The sequence below is a fragment of the Oncorhynchus kisutch genome, linkage group LG17 (genome assembly GCF_002021735.2).
Source record: "Oncorhynchus kisutch isolate 150728-3 linkage group LG17, Okis_V2, whole genome shotgun sequence".
In the NCBI taxonomy this organism is placed as follows: domain Eukaryota; kingdom Metazoa; phylum Chordata; class Actinopteri; order Salmoniformes; family Salmonidae; genus Oncorhynchus; species Oncorhynchus kisutch.
Window position 1 is genome coordinate 75,703,492 of NC_034190.2, and position 24,914 is coordinate 75,728,405.

Here is a 24,914-nt window from a genome sequence, read left to right on the forward strand (position 1 = left end):
CTGCAGTGATGTTTTACAGTAAGCCAGGTGAGGAACACTGCAGTGATGTTTTACAGTAAGCCAGGTGAGGAACACTGCAGTTGATGTTTTACTGTAGTTTTTATTTTTTTTGGTAGCTAATTATTTTTGCTTTGATTCAAAGAAACCTATGAGTAATTTTATTGTATTTTATCAATAAATGTCAGATTTTGTTCAATGATTCCAGTGTCTGTAATATTCTCTCTACTAGTCCATTTACAGTGATGTATTTACATGTAGTAGCATATTGAAACATGTATCACAAATTTTGTACTACAATATTTAATGTTTGTATGGACAACTACACAGTGAAACTATCTGTATCTTGTGTGTGGGTGATCTAAATGAATGTTACTATGGTATTTCAAGATAAATTAATTATTTGAACCAATGATTCTGCAAGTGCAAGGTTTCTTTAAAGATATGAATGCACAATGCAATGTTTTGAACATTGGACAGCCTGTGTTACAAGTGATGACCGTTTTGAGTTTTGTGTCTAGAGTTTTGAAAAATGACCACTAGGTTCTGAAATTAGTGCCAAAGTGATTGTAAACTGTAATGACGCTTCCACATGCGCATGTTCATTAATTGTTTATGGTTCATTGAACAAGCACGGGAAACAGTGTTTAAACACTTTACAATGAAGATCTGTGAAGTTATTTGGATTTTTACAAATTATCTTTGAAAGACAGGGTCCTGAAAAAGGGCCGTATCATTTTTTGCTGAGTTTACATCCATGGAGTGTGTGTGGTGTGTGTGTTTGTGCATATTCTGTGTTGGTATCTGTTTGTGTTGGTATCTGTGTGTTTGTATGTGTATGCTGTGTTCGTGTGTTGAGTATGTATCATGTGTGTGCAGTGTGTGTGCAGTGTGTGTGTGTGTGTGTGTGTGTGTGTGTGTGTGTGTGTGTGTGTGTGTGTGTGTGTGTGTGTGTGTGTGTGTGTGTGTGGGTGTGTGGGTGTGTGTGTGTGTGCGTACTCGCGATGTTGAATACAGTACTCACAGTGTTGAAGTTGTGAAACAGGCCCATGCTGTGTTGTGGTGGAGCTGTGTCCATGGGGAACTGGAGGAAGGGCTTCATATCCAGGTGTGGCTGGATCATAGTGGGGGTCCGCAGGAACGCAGGCATCGCCCCCGCATGGTTTATACCTCCTACAGAGAGGGAGGGAAATGGTTAAAATACACACACTGAATAGTACAGGCAGTAGGCTCTTGTACTGTATGTCCTTGAAAGTGTCCTGGGATCCATTCTCCCAAACATGGCGAGAATCTCCATCAACTGCAGCAAAGAAAATAGTGGGCTATAATAACTCACTCACTATCATATAATAAGGTTGCAACACACAGGCACACATTTGTGAATAACAGTCACATGTCACATTAGGGACTGTCCTCTTAAAACCTTTCCAGTGGAAAAAGTGGGGAGAGAAACGAAGCCAGCATAGTGTTTCATTTGAAGGGGCTGCCAGTGTCAGGCAGTGGTTATGAAACATCTTCTTTCTACATCATTGTTCTTATCTCTCTCTCTGCCACTCTCTCTCTCTCTCTGCACCTCTCTTAATCTATCTACCCCCTTCTCTGCCTATCTCTCTCTCTTTCTCTGCCTCTCAGTTCATTCAATTCAATGGGCTTCATTGGCATAGAAACATATGTTAAGATTGGCAAAGCAAGTGAAGTAGATAATATACAAAAGTGAAATAAACAATAAAAATTAACAGTAAACAAAAGAATAAAGACATTACAAATGTCATATTATGTATATATACAGTGTTGTAACGATGTACAAATGGTTAAAGTACAAAAGGGAAAATAAATAAGCATAAATATGGGTTGTATTTACAATGGTGTTTGTTCTTCACTGGTTGACCTTTTCTTGTGGCAACAGGTCACAAATCTTGCTGCTGTGATGCACACTGTGTTATTTCACCATGTTCCGTGTTTTAGGCACACTTTATGTTATTTTGTGCTGTCATTTTGACCAGAATAAAAAGTGGGACTGTTCACTACACTCTGCTCTCCTGCACTTGACTTCGCCTCCGATACACACTCGTAACATCATCCATTAGATTTGGGAGTTTATGAAAAACTGGTTTGTTTTCAAATTCTTCGTGGAGTTGTGAAATCTGAGGGAAATATGTGTCTCTAATATGGTCATACATTGGGCAGGTTAAGAAGTGCAGCTCAGTTTCCACCTCATTTTGTGGGGAGTGTGCACATCGCCTGTCTTCTCTTGAGAGCCAGGTCTGCCTACGGCAGCCTTACTCAATAGCAAGGCTATGCTCACTGAGTCTGTACAAAGTCAAAGCTTTTCTTAAGTTTGGGTCAGTCACACTGGTCAGGTATTCTGCCAATGTGTACTCTCTCGTTTCTGGCCAAATAGCATTCTAGTTTTCTCTGTTTTTTGGTTAATTATTTCCGATGTTTCAAGAAATTATCTTTTTGTTTTCTCATGATTCGGTTGGGTCTAATTGTCTTGCTGTCCTGGGGCTCTGTGGGGTCTGTTTGTGTTTGTGAACAGAGCCCCAGGACCAGCTTGCTTAGGGGACTCTTCTCCAGGTTCATCTCTCTGTAGGTGATGGCTTTGTTATGGAAGGTTTGGGAATCGCTTCCTTTTAGTTGGTTGTAGAATTTAACGTCTCTTTTCTGGATTTTGATCATTAGCGGGTATCGGCCTAATTCTGCTCTGCGTGCATTCTTTGGTGTTCTGCATTGTACACAGAGGAAGGTTTTGCAGAATTCTGCATGAGTTCTTGGTTGGTGAGCGGTCCCGAGACCTCAATCATAAATGGCAATGAGTTCTATAAATGTTTCAAGTAATTTTAGCCAGTTCCTAATTGATATGTCAAATTTTATGTTCCTTTAGATGGCATAGAATGCCCTTCTTGCCTTGTCTCTCAGATCGTTCACAGCTTTGTGGACTTTACCTGTGGCTCATATGTTTAGGCCAAGGTATATGTCGTTTTTTGTGTGCTCTATGGCAATGGTGTCTAGATTAAATTTGAATTTGTGGTCCTGGCGACTGGACCTTTTTTGGAACAACATTACTATTGGTCTCACTGAGATTTACTGTCAGGGCCCAGGTCTTGCAGAATCTGTGCAGAATATCTATGTGCTGCTGTCCCCCTTGGTTGGTGACATTTGCTAGGTTCGTTATTTTCACTGGGCAAATGTACGAGTCTGCTGTTAATGATAATGCAGAGGATTTTCCTGAGGTTGCTGTTGGTGCATATCCCACGGTAGTTATTGTGGTCAAATTTCTCTCAACTTTTGTGGATTGGGGTAGTACTGTATACTACTTTATCACTGACCTCAACCCAGAGTCTCTCAGAGCGTTCACAGTCTGACGCCCCTGTCAGATCACAGCAAAATCACAGTCTACTTGAACAGAGCAATACTCAATCATGAGGCATCAAAGCCAAAGGAACTGAGTAATATTGAGAAATGCTATAGCTGGAAGGAAAGTAGTGTGGAAACCTACCAAAAAAAGTTATCTAACCAGAACAGTGATCAACCACTTCTCCAATTTGGGGGGCTCTATAACAAAGAACAAACAGCAAAAACATATACTTGATCAAATACAACTTTTAGAATATTAGAATCAACTTTTAAAGACTTCCAGATCCCACTGGATTCTCCAATTACCTTGAATGAACTACAGGACAAAATTACAATCCTTGCAACCCAAAAAGGACTGTGGTGTTTATGTTATCCTAAATGAAATGATAAAATATACAGACCACACATTTCAATTGGCTATACTTAAACGTTTTAACATTATCCTTACAGTGCCTTCGAAAAGCATTCAGACTCCGTGACTTATTCCCCATTTTAATATATTACATCTTTCTGCTAAATACTTTTTTCTCCTCATCGATCTACACACACTACCCCATAATGACAAAGCCAGAACAGGTTTTTAAGAAACATTATCCTAATAAAAATATTACATTTACATAAGTATTCAGACCTTATACTCAGTACTTTTTTGAAGCACCTTAGGCAGCGATTACCAGTGATGGAAAAAGTACCCAATTGTAATATTTGAGTAGATGTAAAGATACCTTCATAGAAAATGACTCAAGTAAAAGGGAAAGTCACTCAGTAAAATACTACTTGAGTAGAAGTCTAAAAGTATTTGGTTTTAAATATACTTAAGTATCAAAAAAGTAAAAGTATAAATCATTTAAAATCACTTAAATTAAGCAAACCAGACAGCACAATTGTTTTTTCTTTTTTCTGATAACCAGCATCCCGGAGTCGCCTCTTCACTGTCGACGTTGAGACTGGTGTTTTGCGGGTACTATTTAAAGAAGCTGCCAGTTGAGGACTTGTGAGGCATCTGTTTCCCAAACTAGATACTCTAATGTACTTGTCCTCATGCTCAGTTGTGCACCGGGGCCTCCCACTCCTCTTTCTATTCTGGTTAGTTTGCGCTGGTTAGTTGAATGCAAGTTTGCTCTGTTCTGTGATGGGCGTAGGACACAGTGTTGTACGAGATATTCAGTTTCTTGGCAATTCCCCGCATGGAATAGCCTTTATTTCTCAGAACAAGAATAGACTGACGAGTTTCAGAAGAATGTTTTTTGTTTCTGGTAATTTTGAGCCTGTAATCGAACCCAAAAATGCTGATGCTCCAGATACTCAACTAGTCCAAAGAAGGCCAGTTTTATTGCTTCTTTAATCAGAACAACAGGTTTCAGCTGTGTTAACATAATTGCAAAAGGGTTTTCTAATGAACAATTAGCATTTTAAAATGATAAACTTGGATTAGCTAACACAACGTGCCATTGGAACACAGGAGTGATGGTTGCTGATAATGGGCCTCTGTCCACCTATGTAGATATTACATTAGAATATGCCGTTTCCAGTTACAATAGTAATTTACAACATTAACGTCTACACTTGTCACACCCTGACCTTAGTTATCTTTCTTTAATATTTTGGTTAGGTCAGGGTGTGACAAGGGTGGTTGGTTTAGTTTTTGTATTGTCTATGTGTTTTTGTCCCGTCTAGGGGTTTTGTATATCTATGGGGTTTTAGTATGTCTAGGTATATGTAGGTCTATGGTGGCCTGAATTGGTTCCCAATCAGAGACAGCTGTTTATCGTTGTCTCTGATTGGGGATCCTATTTAGGTTGCCATTTTCCATTTTGGTTTTGTGGATTATTGTCTATGTGTAGTTGCATGTCAGCACTCGTGTTTATAGTGTCGCGGGCGGGTTGTTATTTTGTTAGTTTGTATAAGTGGTCTTCCTGTAAATAAAGACGAATGTATTCTTATCACGCTGCGCCTTGGTCTCATCGTTATGACGAACGTGACAACACTGTATTTCCGATCAATTCGGTGTTAATTTAATGGACAAAACATTTTCTTTTCTTTCAAAAACAAGGACATTTCTAAGTGACCCCAAACTTTTGAACAGAAGTGGAACATCTTAGTAAGACCCAAATAATGGTGTTGCCAGGACCACAAATACAAATTCCATCTAGACACTGTTGCCCTAGAGCACACAAAAAACTATATATACCTCAGAGCCACAGGTAACTTCCACAAATCTGTGAATGATCTGAGTGACAAGGCAAGAAGGGCTTTCGATGCCATCTAAAGGAACATCAAATTCGACCTACCAATTAGGATCTGGCTAAAAATACTTGAATCAGTTATTTAAAGAACCCATTGCCCTTTATGGTTGTGAGGTCTGGGGTCTGCTCACCAACCAAGAATTCACAAAATAGGAAAAACAGGAAGCGATTCCCAAACCTTCCATAACAAAGCCATCACCTACAGAGAGATAAACCTGAGAAGAGTCCCCTAAGCAAGCTGGTCGTGGGGCTCTGTTCACAAACACAAACAGAGCACCAGGACAGTAACACAATTTGACCCAACCAATGAGAAATGAGAAAACAAAATGATTACATGACACATTGGAAAGAATTAACCAAAAAACAGAACTAGAATACCATTTTGCCCTAAACAGAGAGTACACAGTGGCAGAATACCTGACCACTGTGACTGACCCAAACTTAAGGAAAGATTTGACTCTGTACAGACTCAGTGAGCATAGCCAGATAGAGGCAGACCTGGCTCTCAAGAGAAGACAGGCTATGTGCACACTGAGTGTAATGTAATGTTTACTGTTAAGTTTTTCATTCTTCATTTCACTTTTGTTTATCTATTTGACATGCTTTGGCAATGTAAACATATGTTTCCCATGTCAGTAAAGCCTTGAAATTGAATGTAATTAAGTGAGAGAAAGTGCCAAAGAGAAAGAAAGAGAGAGCGAGAGATTAGTGTAAAAGTGGGAGAGAGTTGGGGCTCATTTGAAAAGGACTGAGACTTTGGGAATGTGCTGTCTCAGCCAAAGCCCAGCTGCTGCTTGCCTCTGCTCTTTGCTCCGTGTCCACCTGGGTGCTCAGTGCATCTGTAAACCCCAGGGCTGAGCTGCTGAGGCCTGCCTCATTGCCTCCCATTAGGCATGCGTGGCTGTTCTCTAACACACACACAGAACACAACAAACACACACCTGCGTGCACACGCACACACACTTAAAATCACTCAAGCACTCACATTCAGACAGTTTTCTCCATGAGTTACTGGTGTTAGAGACACAATCAGTCTCTCTCTGGTGGTAGACACTGCTGGTGCTCCCATAATCATCCTCTTCACTGAGTCTCTCAGTGAGCACAACAACAGAGTTGTTTGTAATGAATGCCAGAATGAATGCCTAAACGTAACCTTAAAAAGGTTACGTTTATGGACAAGCGTCCAATTCTGAAGTGAGACTGTGAGAGCTTGTTGAGGGAATAGTGTCTATGCTAGGGCTGTTGCCAGTCATGAAGGCAGACAAATTCCACGGCAATTAGGCTTCTCCAAGCTCTGAATCTGGTCATTAGTAGCCTACCAAACTCGCTAACTGCCTGGTACTCAGTACTCTATTGTTCCGCTAATCACTCTGACATCAATGCAAATCGAATCGAATATCAAAAACTTAATGAGAGCCCATGAGCTCATGCTGTGCAACATTTCTATAGGCTATGGAATTGCGTGAGAAAAAAGAGTGATGACCACTAATAAAAAGAAGAGGATTTCATTAGCTTTCTATAAGCTAGGCCTACTATATTTACTTCTCTATTGCTTCATTGCTTCTCTACAACATTGCTTCTCTTTACAACAAGGGTATAGCCTACCTGGCTGGCAATTACAATAAACCACAGGGAAAAGCGTCCTCCATTTGCTCTCTAAGTGCATAGATGACATGTATTTTTTTCCCGCTGCCCCTGTTTCGATACAAGCACAAGCATTTTGCTACACTCGCATTAACATCTGCTAACCATGTGTATGTGACAAATACAATTTGATTTGATTTGATTTGATTTGATAATGGTCCAGTCTAAATCAAAACAAATGTCACACATGTATTATTTAGTACATGTAAAGACAAGATTATATCAAGAACAGTCTGATGGGTGACAATATTAGCCACTTGGGAATTATATATTATCACTTGTGAATGATGCCCAGCATAAGAAACAATGCCTTTTTCTTGGGGACTTTTTCAAATCATAGTCACACACCTCATGTAGTCTAGCCCATAGGCCTATATGTTTTAATAAGGTCAGTATCACACCTCATGTAGCCTAGCCCATAGGCCTATATGTTTTAATAAGGTTAGTATCACACCTCATGTAGCCTAGCCCATAGGCCTATATGTTTTAATAAGGCTAGTATCACACCTCATGTAGCCTAGCCCATAGGCCTATATGTTTTAATAAGGTTAGTATCACACCTCATGTAGTCTAGCCCATAGGTCTATATGTTTTAATAAGGCTAGTATCACACCTCATGTAGTCTAGCCCATAGGCCTATATGTTTTAATAAGGCTAGTATCACACCTCATGTAGCCTAGCCCATAGGCCTATATGTTTTAATAAGGCTAGTATCACACCTCATGTAGCCTAGCCCATAGGCCTATATGTTTTAATAAGGCTAGTATCACACCTCATGTAGCCTAGCCCATAGGCCTATATGTTTTAATAAGGCTAGTATCACACCTCATGTAGCCTAGCCCATAGGCCTATATGTTTTAATAAGGCTAGTATCACACCTCATGTAGCCTAGCCCATAGGCCTATATGTTTTAATAAGGCTAGTATCACACCTCATGTAGCCTAGCCCATAGGCCTATATGTTTTAATAAGGCTAGTATCACACCTCATGTAGCCTAGCCCATAGGCCTATATGTTTTAATAAGGTTAGTATCACACCTCATGTAGTCTAGCCCATAGGTCTATATGTTTTAATAAGGCTAGTATCACACCTCATGTAGCCTAGCCCATAGGCCTATATGTTTTAATAAGGCTAGTATCACACCTCATGTAGCCTAGCCCATAGGCCTATATGTTTTAATAAGGCTAGTATCACACCTCATGTAGCCTAGCCCATAGGCCTATATGTTTTAATAAGGTTAGTATCACAACTCATGTAGCCTAGCCCATAGGCCTATATGTTTTAATAAGGTCAGTATCACACCTCATGTAGTCTAGCCCATTGATAAGGTTTGTATCACAGCTAAAGTGGCCAAATAACTTTTTTAAATGAAGCACATTAATCCGCTTGATTACTTATTCATGCCTATGGGCATTAATAAGTAGCGCGTGAGTTTCTAGTTTGGGGAAGATAATTTCCACCATAAAAATGCACCTTTCTAATAACAGCATTACACAATTTTTCAATGTAAATTACTATACAAAATCCTTGCAACCAATAGAATGTTATATATATGGGGGATACAATCTTCCCAGCTCTGCAGATTCTGCTGTGAGGAGGCAGAGACATGAGATAAATTATTTTGGTATTGTCCATATGTAGCTCGTTTTTGGTCACAGGTCCAGGAATGGCTGAAGATTTGCAACATTTACCTGGAGCTAACTCTGCAGATAGCAATACTGGGTGGTTTGAAAAGCCATAGTCAATCAATCAATAACATAATAATTATTTTAACAAAAATGTTTATTTTAAATGTATAATCTGTAAAAGCTATGAGAATAGAAAGGTTCAGTACTTTTGTGAAGTATCACAGCACAGTTGAAAAATAAATGGCAAATAGAAATCCACAATGGATGATGTTAAGAGATAGATGGGAGGGGTTGAATGGAGCTGAAGGGTGGGACTAATAACAAGATAACCAATGTAAAACATACAGGGTCTGTACAATGTATATAGATTCAGAAATGTTGTGAAATTGCACAGTTACAAATACAAATCAAACTGGATGGACATCAGAAATAGAGGAAGGACTAAAAACAAACAAAAAATAACTATTGTAAAATAGATTGTGTCTGTAAAATGTGTATAAGATGTAGAAACTGAAGGTAGAAGCCTAAGTGTTATTGTTTATTAGTTTACTCCAATTGGGGGATGGGTGGTAGGGTTTGGGGGGAATAATAAAGGTATATTCTTTTTTTTTAAGTATGTCTATATAGGTATGTGTATGTATATATGTGTATACTGTATGTATGCATGCGTGTATGTATATGGATATATATTTACCCCAAACATATATGGGGGTAAATATATGGGGGATTGGAAATGATGCAGACAATTGGCTGACGAAAAATAAATGGCGACAGTTCTTCCAATATCTTCAATATGCAACTCGCAATCGTATAAGGACGCACTCAGTTGTGTCCCTTATGTGTCTGTCTCCACTTGTAACCTGTGAGAAAGACCCGGTCAGGTGCTGGAGAGCCGTGTGAGTGAGAGGTGATTCGGAGAGCACAGCGCTCAGGGAGAAGGACACAATGGGCACTGGCTGCAAAAGGCATTGATTCTTTTAGAGTGCATTACCGCCACACTAAGGGGATGCCACTGTGAAATTCGAGGCATTATCAGGTGCTTGTCAAATTGTGAATGAGATACTATTGGAGTGTGTACAACCTGTGCAGAAAACAAAGAGATCAAGCCTTTCAAGCCTTTTTCAAATCATCATTAGAGTCTCATCATGCAGCCTAACAATGTTACAAATCAAAACATATAGGCCAACGTTTGTAGAACAACTAAAGTTACATAAATAACTCTACATTAAGCCTATAGGAGGACCTATTTCTTTGTTAACCACTCAACATAGAATAGCCGCATGTGTGCACTCCATTAAATCGTTTGGAGAAAATATCCTTTCTATTTTATTCAGCTTTTTTCAATTGTAATCTTCATACTATTTAATAATGCCACGGAATTCTACGCAAATATTGTCTCCTAAATGAACTAGTGTAGCCCACAGCCATTTGGCATAGCCACATCAGGACCTAACATAAGGAAAACTCAGATTAAGCTATTCTGAAATAGACTACATTTCTTCATATCATGTTTCTTAAGACCTGTCTAAAATAAATCATGGATTATTGTGATGGTGTAGGCTATATAACATGGATTTATTAGTCTTTTTAAAATGTAGATGTTTCATAGGTCAGCATCAATGGCTTGTGGAAGCCAGGAGATGCTAAATGTGTTTATATCAATTAACGGTGAATTACCGTGAGACCAAATGTTATTTCCTTGGCAGTTATTTGCTTGACACCCACAGCCCTTGTCTACACAATAGGAAGTACGGTGTCCCGGGGGGACAGAGAACAGGGGACAGTTGGATTAAAGAGACTTCCTATTCCCAGTCAGAGAGAGAGAGAGAGAGAGAGAGAGAGAGAGAGAGAGAGACAGAGACAGACAGACAGACAGACAGACAGACAGACAGACAGACAGACAGACAGACAGACAGACAGACAGACAGACAGACAGACAGACAGACAGACAGACAGACAGACAGACAGACAGACAGAGAGGGAGAAAGAGAGGGAGAAAGAGAGGGAGAAAGAGAGGGAGAAAGAGAGGGAGAGAGAGATGGAGAAAGAGTGAGAGGGAGAGAAAGAGAGGGAGAAAGAGAGACAGACAAACAGAGAGAGAGGGAGAAAGAGAGAGAGCGAGAAGGAGAAAAAGAGAGAGAGAGGGGGAGAGAGAGAGATAGAGAGAGAGAGGGAAGGAGAGAGAGAGAGAGAGAGAGAGAGAGAGAGAGAGAGAGAGAGAGAGAGAGGGAGAGAGAGGGAAGGAGAGAGAGAGAGAGAGAGAGAGAAAGAGAGGGAGGGAGAAAGAGAGACAGACAAACAGAGAGCGAGAGGGAGAAAGAGAAAGAGAAAGAGAGAGAGGGAGAAAGAGAGACAGACAAACAGAGAGATATGTGGACACACACAACACCACAGCTAGTGTGTGTAAATCAGTGTGTCTTCTTCCTGCCCCCAGTGTATAATTACGCCATTAAATTAAAGCTACCTTTGGAGGCTAATGCACATAGTAAATCACACTGTCAGTGTGTGTGTGTGTGTCACAGAAACGGGTGTGTGTGTGGGACAGAGAGAGAGAGTAAGAGATGAGAGGGCGGGAGCAACCATTTGGATGTCGTTAAATCCTGCGTCAAGCCAGGAATCCATACCACGCTCTGAGGTAGTAATTAGGCCTCTGAAACACTGCCACGCCACCAACGGGCCTGCCTTTACAGCTAGTAACACTGCACGGTCTGGGGTGGCACACACATCAGCACAGGTCACAACACACACACAGACACACAGCGATAGCAGAGTCACATAGAGGATGCAGTAGACAGAATGGCAGTACCACTCCCCCCTCCACTATGTTCTGCAGATGGATTTGGGTGAGAAAATTGAGGAAAGCTGAGAAGAAGAGGTGGTGTTGTTGTTGGTGGTGTATTGGCCATGTCAACTTGACAGTGAAGAGGGGGAGAGAGGGGGACTGGTTAATAATAACAGAGAGAAGGGCAACAAGGACGGATCAAAGGCAAGAGAAACAGATTCAGCCATGCGAAATGAAGTGTTTGTGACTGATAAATCTTCCATCAGCCCCCAATGCCCTCTCGACCTCCCTGTCACCTTAAATATCCCAAAATCCTTTAGCAGTGGGGCACCGTCTGCAGTAGAACACACTATTGCTTAAGGTTAAAGAATATGTGTGTGTGTGTGCGTGCGTGCATGCGTGCGTGTGTGAGTGTGTATTTGGTGTGCTGGAAGAAATAACTACAGATAAGGACGGGAGGCTGAGATGAGATACGGGTTGATATCTAAAGAGGGAAATGTAGCAACAATCAGGATTTGTCTGTGTGTGTTGGTTCTTCTATCCTTATGGGGACCTACAATCACCAAAAGTTGCCACAAGGATAAAACAAGGACAATTATCTCTCGTGGTGACATTTCCCACATCCCCATGAGGACAAAGCTCAGGGGTCAGGTTTAATGTAACAATTAGGGTTAGGGTTAGAATTAGGGTTAGGGTTAGGCTAAGGGTTAGGGGTTAGTGGTTAGGTTTATGGTGAGGGTTAGGAGTTAGGAGTTAGGAGTTAGGTTTCAGGGCTAGGGAAAATAGGATTTTGAATGGAAATACATTTTAGGGCCCCACGAGTACAGAAGAACGTAACATGTGTGTGTGTGTGTGTGTGGGTCGGTGTGTGTGTGCGTGTGTGTGCACGTGTGTGCGTGTGCGTGCCTGTGCGTGTGCGTGTGTGTGTGTGTGTGTGTGAACCAGGATATCCACCTCTCCCTGTAGTCAGTATAGAGATTAGGAAAGTAAGTTATTTGCTTCATCCCAGGCTATACGCTTACTGGAATCAATGACTTGACCTTATTTCACTGCAGCTAGGAATCAAACAGTGAGGGAGAGAGAGTTGAATTGACCTTGGTCTTTTCCTTATGTCAAGATATCATACTAGATGTCATACCTCATATCATCAATATGAAAACAGAAGACTACCAGGATCTAGGATATCAGAGTGTCTGTTTAGCCCTGAAATGACCTAACATACTGTTTGACGCGCGGTAGGTGCATCCATACTGTCGTCACACGCTACAGGAACACGCTACAGGAACATGCTACAGGAACACGCTACAGGAACAGGAACACTGCTCATGGACATTCAATGCAGTGGAGGGACTAAGAAAAGAAAGACGACTGGAGGAGGACTATCAGATACCACTAGCCTTGCCATGAGCTGGCCCCTAGTGGAGTGGGGACTGGCCCCGAGTGGAGAGGGGACTGGCCCCGAGTGGAGAGGGGAGCTGGGCCCTAGTGGAGAGGGGAGCTGGGCCCTAGTGGAGAGGGGAGCTGGCCCCGAGTGGAGAGGGGAGCTGGGCCCTAGTGGAGAGGGGACTGGCCCCGAGTGGAGAGGGGACTGGCCCCTAGTGGAGAGGGGAGCTGGGCCCTAGTGGAGTGGGGACTGGCCCCGAGTGGAGAGGGGAGCTGGCCCCTAGTGGAGAGGGGAGCTGGCCCCTAGTGAAATGGGGACTGGCCCCACTTGGGGCCATTTCCCCTCTCCACTAGGGCCCAGCTCCCTCCTCCACTAAGGCCCAGCTCCCCTCTTCACTAGGGCCAGCACCCCCCTCCACTCTCCACTAGGGCCAGCACCCCCCTCCACTCTTCACTAGGGCCAGCACCCCCCTCCACTCTCCACTAGGGCCAGCACCCCCCTCCACTCTCCACTAGGGCCAACACCCCCCTCCACTCTCCACTAGGGCCAGCACCCCCCTCCACTCTCCACTAGGGCCAGCACCCCCCTCCACTCTCCACTAGGGCCAGCACCCCCCTCTACTCTCCAATAGGGCCAGCTCCCCCCTCCACTCTCCACTAGGGCCAGCACCCCCCTCCACTCTCCACTAGGGCCAGCACCCCCCTCCACTCTCCACTAGGGCCAGCTCCCCCCTCCACTCTCCACTAGGGCCAGCACCCCCCTCCACTCTCCACTAGGGCCAGCACCCCCCTCCACTCTCCACTAGGGCCAGCACCCCCCTCCACTCTCCACTAGGGCCAGCACCCCCCTCCACTCTCCACTGGGGCCAGCACCCCCCTCCACTCTTCACTAGGGCCAGCACCCCCCTCCACTCTCCACTTGGCCCAGCACCCCCCTCCATTAAGCCCCTAAGCGGGCACCCGCCCTGCAGATAAGCCAGATAGCATGAAATCTGCTGGAAGAAATATTATCTGTGAAAAAACTGACAAGCACAGTGTTGAAGCTTTCTCATTGTGTTTTCATGTGTGGTTATGAAAGTGTTCATACCCCGTGACTTTTTTCACATTTTGTTGTGTTACAGCCTGAGTTTAAAATGGATACAATTTAGATTTGTTGGTCACTGGCCTACACACAATATCCAATAATGTCAAATAGGAATTAAGATTTTAGAAATGTTTACAAATGGATTAAAAATGAAAAGCTGAAATGTCTTGAGTCAATAAGTATTCAACCCCTTTGTTATGGCAAGGCTAGATAAGTTAGAGCAAAACATTCCATAACTAGTCACATAATAAGTAGTGTGAAATAATGGTGTTTAACATGATTCTTGAATGACAACTGATCTCTGTACCACACATGTACAATTATCTGTAAGGTCCCTCAGTTGAGCAGTGAATTTCAAACACAGAATCAACCACAGTTGAATGGCTGTGACAAGAGAAAACTGAGGATTGATCAACAATTAACCTAACTGACAGAGTGAAAAAAAGGAAGTCTGTACAGAATAATATTCTGAATATTCTGAAACATGCATCCTGTTTGCAACAAGGCACTAAGGTAATACTGCAAAAAAATGTGGCAAAGCAATTCATTGTTTGTCCGGAACACAAAGTGTTATGTTTGGGGCAAATCCAACACAACACATTACTGAGTACCACCATCCATATTTTCAAGCATAGTGGTGGCTGCCTCATGTTAGAGGTATGCTTGTCGTTAAGGACGGGTGAGTTTTTCCGGATAAAAAATAAAGGGAATGGAGATGACCATAGGAAAAGTCCTAGAGGAAAACCTGGTTCAGTCTGCTTTCCACCAGACACTGGGAGATTAATTAACCTTTCAGCACGAATAATAACCTAAAACACAAGGCCAAATCTACACTGGAGTTGGTTACCAAGAAGACAATGAATGTTCCTGAGTTACAGTTTTGACGTAAATCTACTTGAAATTCTATTGCAAGACCTGAAAATGGTTGTCTAGCAAGGATCAACAATCAATTTGACAGAGCTTGAAGAATTTTGAAAAGAATAATGGACAGATGTTCCACAATCCAGGTGTGGAAAGCTCTTAGAGACTTACCTAGAAAGATTCAACGCTGCAATCGCTGCCAAAGGTGCTTCTGCAAAGTATTGACTCAGGGGTGTGAATGCTTATGTAAATGAGATATTTCTATATTTAATTTCCAATACATTTCCAAACATTTCTAAAAACTTGTTTTCACTTTGTCAGTATGGGGTATTTTGTGTAGATGTGTGAGAAAAAATAAATGTCAGCAAATTTGAATTCAGGCTGTAACACAACAAAATGTGGACTACTGTAAGTCAAGCAGTATGAATACTTTCTGAAGGCACTGTACATAAATCAATCACATTGTATTGTTATTTGTCACATGCGCCGAATACAGCAGGTTGTAGACCTTACCGTGAAATGTTTACTTACAAGCCCCTAACCAACAATGCAGTATAACACAGTTGGTTCGCCAGCCATCTCCTCCAGCGCCATTATTCGAATTGCTTAACAAGTCACATAATAAGTTGTGAGCAATAATGGTGTTTAACACAGGACAATGCTTTCACTGGGTATTTAGCTGACGGGACCAAGTCTTCTCAATGCATACAGTACATCGATAAAATAAATCAGCATCACAGTGAGTGATGTGGCTCTAGTAAGACGTTTTAGAGGTAAATATGGTATCTGATAGTTATTATGAATTTCTAGCCAAGCTAGACAACTAAAATGAGCAGATGATGCCTTTTGATAACCGATATGATGATGTAGTTCTCTCTCTCTCTCTCTCTCTCTCTCTCTCTCTCTCTCTCTCTCTCTCTCTCTCTCTCTCTCATCCCTTTAGCCTATCATTCAGGGACCAGGTTCTGTACACAGCTGTAACCAAGGCTGCAGTCAGAAATGGCACAGCTGATCATAAATAATTAGCTTATTTTACTGGACTGATGGTATCTGCATCTAATGGTCATGGTGTTTTCAAGGCAACTGTGAACTCTGGGAAAAAAGGTCAAATCATGACGTCAGTAATTTTCAGGTCGGTAAATTTCCCGACTCTGAATGAGTTGGGATGACAATTCAAAAAGATTTTTCCCAGTTGCATCTCGTTTTACTCAGAGTTCCTTGTAGTCTTGAAAGCACTGAAGTCAGAAGTCTGAGATTTCCGAGTTCCCAGTTGTTTGGAACACAGCTTCAGTCTGAGCGGTGGGAGGGAGTAAAGCAGCAGAGCCTCTCACCGTCCCTTCTCTCATTTATTTGTAATAGAGTTGAATTAAAACAGTGTTGACAGTGCTGAATAAAGGCATACTCGATGTAGCCACACATCTCCTGGTCTGCTGGGTAGGTGGAGTTTTAAATGTTTGGTGATCGACTAGGGATGCCTTGAAGATTGACCAGTCGATCGTGATCCACCGGTTGGTGCCCACTGTTCTACAATGCAACCACACCTTCTTGGGACTTATTGCTTAAATATAAAATGTTCCTAATATTCCTCAAGTGTTCTGAGGGCCTCCAAGACAAGGTCAAATGTATATTGCGTGAATATCAACATGATATTATGTTGCACTTAAAACAAATACACTCTGAAAGGCATAACAACTGACTTACTGGGAAATTGTGGAACATTGTGGGAATGTTCTGTGCATCCTACAATACGTGAATATCGAAAGAATACTCTTTCAACATCCCAGACAATTCCCATAACTTAATTCAATATTCACCACACAGTACCAACATACACCACACAGTCAATACAAACTAATTCATCTGATCTAATACAGGCAATTTTTTTCTTTGAGTCAAGAACTGCAATGCTGTTGGGTTTTTCACGCTCAAACAGTTTCCCGTGTGTATCAAAAATGGTCCATCACCAAACGGACCAAACTGTTCTGAGGGCAAAAGGGGGTGCAACTCAATATTAGGAAGGTGTTCTGCATGGGAATACTTTGGAATGGATTTTCAAAATGAAAATCACTTGGAGCTGATAGTCTGGTGTTTTTACAGTCTTTCATGTCCAACAATTATTTTTTTAAAGCATTATTTTTGGGGGCTCAGAAAACTTGGAGGGTCAAATAACTACATCCGTGGGCCAAATTCAGCTGCCGTTGGTGAACCCTGTACTACAGTATTATGCAAAGTGGACAAAATAAGCTCAGTGAAACTTCCCCAGACAAGCATGAATTCCCCTCATCTTCCTCATTACCTCTGACAGAGTAAACCTCCCTGAATCATAGATACTCTCATTTGATAAAGATTTACAGATTCTCTCTCTCTCTCTCTCCCCCTCCCTCCCTTATTCACAGTCTGTGTCCAACATGTTACCCTGTTGCCTATGTGGTGCACTACTTTTGACAAGGGCGCCTCAAAAGCAGTGCACTATATAGGGAAAATAGCTTTTTGGTACACAGCAAAGGACAATCCTGTATGATTCCACTTTCCCCTTGTTTCAGAGGCTCGAGCACTAGGAGTACAAGGAGCACTAGGATCACGAGCAGCACTAGGAGCACTAGGAGCAGTAGGACCACTAGCAGCACTAGAAGCACTAGGAGCACTAGGGGAGCATTAGGGGAGCTAGGAGCACTAGGCTCACTAGGAGCACTAGCAGCACTAGGCACACTAGCAGCAATAGCAGCACTAGGCTCACTATGAGCACTAGCAGAACCAGGTGCACTAGCAGCACTATGGGCACTAGGAGCACTAGGCTCACTAGGCTCACTAGGCGCACTAGGCTCACTAGGAGCACAAGGAGCATTAGCAGCACTAGGAGCACTAGCAGCACTAGGAGCACTAGCAGAACTAGGCGCACTAGCAGCACTAGGAACACCAGCAGCACTAGCAGCACTAGGAGCACTAAGTTCACTAGGCTCACTAGGAGCACTAGGCTCACTAGGCTCACTAGGCTCACTAGGAGCACAAGGAGCATTAGCAGCACTAGGAGCACTAGCAGCACAAGGAGCACTAGGAGCACTAGCAGCACTAGGAGCACTAGGAGCACTAGCAGCACTAGGAGTACAAGGAGCACTAGGAACACAAGCAGCACTAGCAGCACTAGAATCACTAGGAGCACTAGGGGAGCATTAGGGGAGCTAGGAGCACTAGGCTCAGTAGGAGCACTAGCAGCACTAGGAGCACTAGGCTCACTAGGAGCACTAGCAGAACTAGGCGCACTAGCAGTCTAGCAGAACTATGGGCACTAGGAGCACTAGGCTCACTAGGCTCACTAGGAGCACAAGGAGCATTAGCAGCACTAGGAGCACTAGGAGCGCGAGTTCATTAGAACTTGCGTTGAAGATGTCGTTCCCATAGCAACGATTAAAACATTCCCTAACCAGAAACCGTGGATTGATGGCAGCATTCGCGTGAAACTGAAAGCGTGAACCACTGCTTTTAATCAGGGCAAGGTGACTGGTAACATGACCGAATACAAACAGTGCAGCTATTCCCTCCGCAAGGCTATCAAACAAGCTAAACGTCAGTATAGAGACAAAGTAGAATCTCAATTCAACGGCTCAGACACAAGAGGTATGTGGCAGGGTCTACAGTCAATCACGGACTACAAGAAGAAAACCAGCCCAGTCACGGACCAGGATGTCTTGCTCCCAGGCAGACTAAATAACTTTTTTGCCCACTTTGAGGACAATACAGTGCCACTGACATGGCCTGCAACGAAAACATGCGGACTCTCCTTCACTGCAGCCGAGGTTAGTAAAGCATTTAAACGTGTTAACCCTCGCAAGGCTGCAGGCCCAGACGGCATCCCCAGCCGCGCCCTCAGAGCATGCGCAGACCAGCTGGCCGGTGTGTTCACGGACATATTCAATCAATCCCTATACCAGTCTGCTGTTCCCACATGCTTCAAGAGGGCCACCATTGTTCCTGTTCCCAAGAAAGCTAAGGTAACTGAGCTAAACGACTACCGCCCTGTAGCACTCACTTCCGTCATCATGAAGTGCTTTGAAAGACTAGTCAAGGACCATATCACCTCCACCCAACCTGACACCTAGACCCACTCCAATTTGCTTACCGCCCAAATAGGTCCACAGACGATGCAATCTCAACCACACTGCACACTGCCCTAACCCATCTGGACAAGAGGAATACCTATGTGAGAATGCTGTTCATCGACTACAGCTCGGCATTCAACACCATAGTACCCTCCAAGCTCGTCATCAAGTTCGAGACCCTGGGTCTCGACCCCGCCCTGTGCAACTGGGTACTGGACTTCCTGACAGGCCGCCCCCAGGTGGTGAGGGTAGGCAACAACATCTCCACCCCGCTGATCCTCAACACTGGGGCCCCACAAGGGTGCGTTCTGAGCCCTAAGCTGTACTCCCTGTTCACCCACGACTGCGTGGCCACGCACGCCTCCAACTCAATCATCAAGATTGCGGACGACACAACAGTGGTAGGCTTGATTACCAACAACGACGAGACGGCCTACAGGAAGGAGGTGAGGGCCCTCGGAGTGTGGTGTCAGGAAAATAACCTCACAGTCAACGTCAACAAAATTAAGGAGATGATTGTGGACTTCAGGAAATAGCAGAGGGAACACCCCCCTATCCACATCGATGGAACAGTAGTGGAGAGGGTAGTAAGTTTTAAGTTCCTCGGCATACACATCACAGACAAACTGAATTGGTCCACCCACACAGACAGCATCGTGAAGAAGGAGCAGCGCCTCTTCAACCTCAGGAGGCTGAAGAAATGTGGCTTGTCACCAAAAGCACTCACAAACTTCTACAGATGCACAATCGAGAGCATCCTGGCGGGCTGTATCACCGCCTGGTACGCCAACTGCTCCGCCCACAACCGTAAGGCTCTCCAGAGGGTAGTGAGGTCTGCACAACGCATCACCGGGGGCAAACTACCTGCCCTCCAGGACACCTACACCACCCGATGTTACAGGAAGGCCATAAAGATCATCAAGGACAACAACCACCCGAGCCACTGCCTGTTCACCCCGCTATCATCCAGAAGGCGAGGTCAGTACAGGTGCATCAAAGCTGGGACCGAGAGACTGAAAAACAGCTTCTATCTCAAGGCCATCAGACTGTTAAACAGCCACCACTAACATTGAGTGGCTGCTGCCAACACACTGACTCAACTCCAGCCACTTTAATAATGGGAATTGATGGGAAATGATGTAAAATATATCACTAGCCACTTTAAACAATGCTACCTAATATAATGTTTACATACCCTACATTATTCATCTCATATGTATACGTATATACTGTACTCTATATCATCTACTGCATCCTTATGTAATACATGTATCACTAACCACTTTAACTATGCCCCTTTGTTTACATACTCATCTCATATGTATATACTGTACTCGATACCATCTACTGTATCTTGCCTATGCTGCTCTGTACCATCACTCATTCATATATCTTTATGTACATATTCTTTATCCCCTTACACTGTGTATAAGACAGTAGTTTTTTTTGGAATTGTTAGTTAGATTACTTGTTGGTTATTCCTGCATTGTCGGAACTAGAAGCCATGTGTATGTGACAAATAAAATTGGATTTGATTTGATTTGATTAGCAGCACTAGGAGCACTAGCAGAACTAGGCGCCCTCGCAGCACTAGCAGCACTAGGAGCACTAGCAATCCTAGCAGCACTAGCAGACCTAGGTGCACTAGCAGCACTAGCAGCACTAGAAGCACTAGCAGCACTAGCTGGACTAGGAGCACTAAGTTCACTAGGCTCACTAGGAGCACTAGGCTCACTAGGCTCATTAGGAGCACAAGGAGCAATAGCAGCACTAGGAGCACTAGGAGCACTAGGAGCACTAGGAGCACTAGCAGCACTAGGATCACTAGCAGCACTAGGAGCACTAGGAGCACTAGCAGCACTAGGAGCACTAGGAGCACTAGCAGCACTAGGCTCACTAGGAGCACTAGGCTCACTAGGCTCACTAGGAGCACAAGGAGCAATAGCAGCACTAGGATCACTAGCAGCACTAGGAGCACTAGGAGCACTAGCAGCACTAGGAGAACTAGGAGCACTAGCAGCACTAGGAGTACAAGGAGCACTAGGAGCACGAGCAGCATGAGCAGCACTAGGAGCACCTGGAGCAGTAGGAGCACTAGCAGCACTAGAAGCACTCGGAGCACTAGGGGAGCATTAGGAGAGCTACGAGCACTAGGCTCACTAGGAGCACTAGGGGCACTAGCAGCACTAGGAGCCTCATTCCATTTTAATACATTTTGCAGCAATGTAAAGCACCTTGATGCTAAGTCAACTTCCCAGTGAGCATGTGTTACACGTCCATGTTTGGAACTGGTGCAGCAGATAATAGTTCCTATAACACAGGATAAATAATGAAACAGGAGATCGTGGCTTCTTTTTCAAAGGTTCTATCAATTATTTTATTCAACATTCTCTGAAGTGTAAATCGTCTTTTTCTGTCTTTTCATTGTATTTCAATGTTTTTTATGTATTTTTTCTTTAAAGTGTATTTAATGATTTGTCTCATATAAATCCCTGACATATTATTTCATAAACATATCAAAAATACATACATTTACACATAAAAATATAAAATTCCAATCCAATTCACCTCCTAAATGTCTTTACATTTATAACCCAAACACAGTTACTCTTAACTTTAATTCACCTGTTTAGGTTAGAATTATGTCGTTGACTGTTGCTCACCATAGCCCAATAGGAGATCCTAAAACACGAATGCCTTCAAAGACTGGTATAACTCATTAGAAGTTATTTTATCCCCATCCTCTAAATACATCCACCCAGTGTAAGAAGGACTAATAGAAAGGCAAGACTATTTCAAATTACATTAATGCTAATTATTTGAAAATGACTGAACAAGCTGGCATATTTTTTTATTTTATTTTTTAATTTCACCTTTATTTAACCAGGTAGGCTAGTTGAGAACACCTTTATTTAACCAGGTAGGCAAGTTGAGAACACCTTTATTTAACCAGGTAGGCAAGTTGAGAACACCTTTATTTAACCAGGTAGGCTAGTTGAGAACACCTTTATTTAACCAGGTAGGCTAGTTGAGAACACCTTTATTTAACCAGGTAGGCTAGTTGAGAACAAGTTCTCATTTGCAACTGCGACCTGGCCAAGATAAAGCATAGCAGTGTGAGCATACAACAAAGAGTTACACATGGAGTACAAGGCGGCCTCCTGTCTCAGCCTCCAGTATTTATGCTGCAGTAGTTTATGTGTCGGGGGGCTGGGGTCAGTTTGTTATATCTGGAGTACTTCTCCTGTCCTATTCGGTGTCCTGTGTGAATCTAAGTGTGCGTTCTCTAATTCTCTCCTTCTCTCTTTCTTTCTCTCTCTCGGAGGACCTGAGCCCTAGGACCATGCCCCAGGACTACCTGACATGATGACTCCTTGCTGTCCCCAGTCCACCTGGCCATGCTGCTGCTCCAGTTTCAACTTCCACCTGACTGTGCTGCTGCTCTAGTTTCAACTGTTCTGCCTTATTATTATTCGACCATGCTGGTCATTTATGAACATTTGAACATCTTGGCCATGTTCTGTTATAATCTCCACCCGGCACAGCCAGAAGAGGACTGGCCACCCCACATAGCCTGGTTCCTCTCTAGGTTTCTTCCTAGGTATTGGCCTTTCTAGGGAGTTTTTCCTAGCCACCGTGCTTCTACACCTGCATTGCTTGCTGTTTGGGGTTTTAGGCTGGGTTTCTGTACAGCACTTTGAGATATCAGCTGATGTACGAAGGGCTATATAAATACATTTGATTTGATTTGATTTGATTTGACATGGAGTAAACAATTAACAAGTCAATAACACAGTAGAAAACAAAGGGGGGGTCTATATACAATGTGTGCAAAAGGCATGAGGAGGTAGGCAAATAATTACAATTTTGCAGATTAACACTGGAGTGATAAAAGATCAGATGGTCATGTACAGGTAGAGATATTGGTGTGCAGAAGAGCAGAAAAGTAAATAAATAAAAACAGTATGGGGATGAGGTAGGTGAAAAGGGTGGGCTATTTACCAATAGACTATGTACAGCTGCAGCGATCGGTTAGCTGCTCAGATAGCTGATGTTTGAAGTTGGTGAGGGAGATAAAAGTCTCCAACTTCAGCGATTTTTGCAATTCGTTCCAGTCACAGGCAGCAGAGTACTGGAACGAAAGGCGGCCAAATGAGGTGTTGGCTTTAGGGATGATCAGTGAGATACACCTGCTGGAGCGCGTGCTACGGATGGGTGTTGCCATCGTGACCAGTGAGCTGAGATAAGGCGGAGCATAGCGCTAACCGAAGTTAGCAACCAACTGACCGGAGCCAGCCAAAAGCTAACCGGAGTTAATAGCAAACTCTAAGCAAGTAGCTTTTCTAACATTTACAGTTCGAAAATTACAAAGTTCTTAAATATCACAGTTACGAAATTGAATTCTCTAAACATTTAGGATATTGCCAAGAGTGTATTTTTCAATAATAAAAATATTAATGAGTTAACAATTTGTTTTTTTTCTAGATCAAAGGAACGCACCGCCATCATTTAATTTGACATTTGACATGCTTTTTCTGTCTAGTATGAGGTTTTACAATTACTATGTTCTTCAAAACCATCACATTCACTTCAACAGGCAAGAACTATTTTGTGGTATTCAGTGTATTTTTCCAATTTACTGATCTGTAACACAGGATAAATGATGAAACAGGAGAACGTGGCTTCTCTTTCAAAGGTTCTCTCAATTATGAGAACACACAGGTACAGGATCGCGTATAGTCTCAGTACAAAGTGAACACGTCTCACTGGCCAACAGTAGTGTAGATGCATCGCAATGGAGAAACCTTGGAGGACTGACATTTCAGTAAAAAGCATTCTTCCCCAATAGAAAGAAACAAGCCTTTTATTAACCTCAACTAAAAAGACATTACTCATAGGGTTAAGACTATACAACAAAGCAGCCAGATGCTAAAAGTGAACTGGGCTGGGTTTATATTTCAGGGTCAAGCAGTCTGGATGGACATTTTCAGAGGAATCACTAATATAAACTCCCTATATACTTACACTCGTTTGCTCAGTGGCCTTGTGGTTAGAGCGTCTGCTCTGAGATTGGAAGGTTGGAAGTTTAATCCCTGGCCAAGTCATATGAAAGACTGTAAAAATTGGATCTGATGCGTCTCCTCTTGGCACTCATTGAGGAGATAGATTGGGAGTAAAGCCCTGTGATAGACTAGCGTCCTGTCCAGAGGATGTACTTGTTCATCAAGCTGTCTCACACTACACAAACAGGAGACCTGCTCCTTTCAGCCATTCCGGCTCGTGCCAGGCTACTTACTTACAGTACGCTAGCTTGCTGAACCGTACAGTTTTTTTCCCCAGCGACCATGATGGATGCGTGACCAGGCCAGCGCAGTAGGCTACAACTCGGCTTGGCTCAGTAGAGTGAAAGGGTATTAGCAAGTGAACTCTACCTACCCACGGTCAACCATGACTCATGGACAAAACAAAACGCTGCAACGGCTACACCTGACCTCTAGGGTGAACTGCTGTGTCCATCCCACGTCACCTTCTAAAGCAGGGTCTGTGTCCCAAATGGCCCCGTTTCCCAGATGTAGTGCCCATAGGATCCTGGTCAAAAGTAGTGCACTTTTGGGACAATTTGGGACAAAAACTTGCTCTTCAAGAGATTAATTTTCAGACAGCTGTGAACATTTATTCAAATTAAAATACATACAGTAGGTGCTAAAACTTTTTATTTGAATCTATAATTTTTTTATCAGGGTATGATCATTGTAATTCCACACATCCTGTCTTCTGTTAATATCTGTTCAAGGTAGAGTGATTAGAATCTCTTTGATGCAGTGCCACTGCTAC

At 43.0% G+C, this 24,914-nt stretch overlaps 1 protein-coding gene across 1 annotated transcript in view; it reads right to left on the reverse strand.

Moving 5' to 3' along the window:
- Positions 1–24,914, reverse strand: part of LOC109908593 (zinc finger protein 385A) — a 165,374-nt gene that overhangs the window by 72,887 nt on the left and 67,573 nt on the right. The window contains exon 2 of the mRNA XM_031794621.1: positions 1,022–1,170. Coding sequence (XP_031650481.1) covers positions 1,022–1,170 — 149 coding nt within the window. The remainder of the gene's footprint in view (positions 1–1,021; positions 1,171–24,914) is intronic.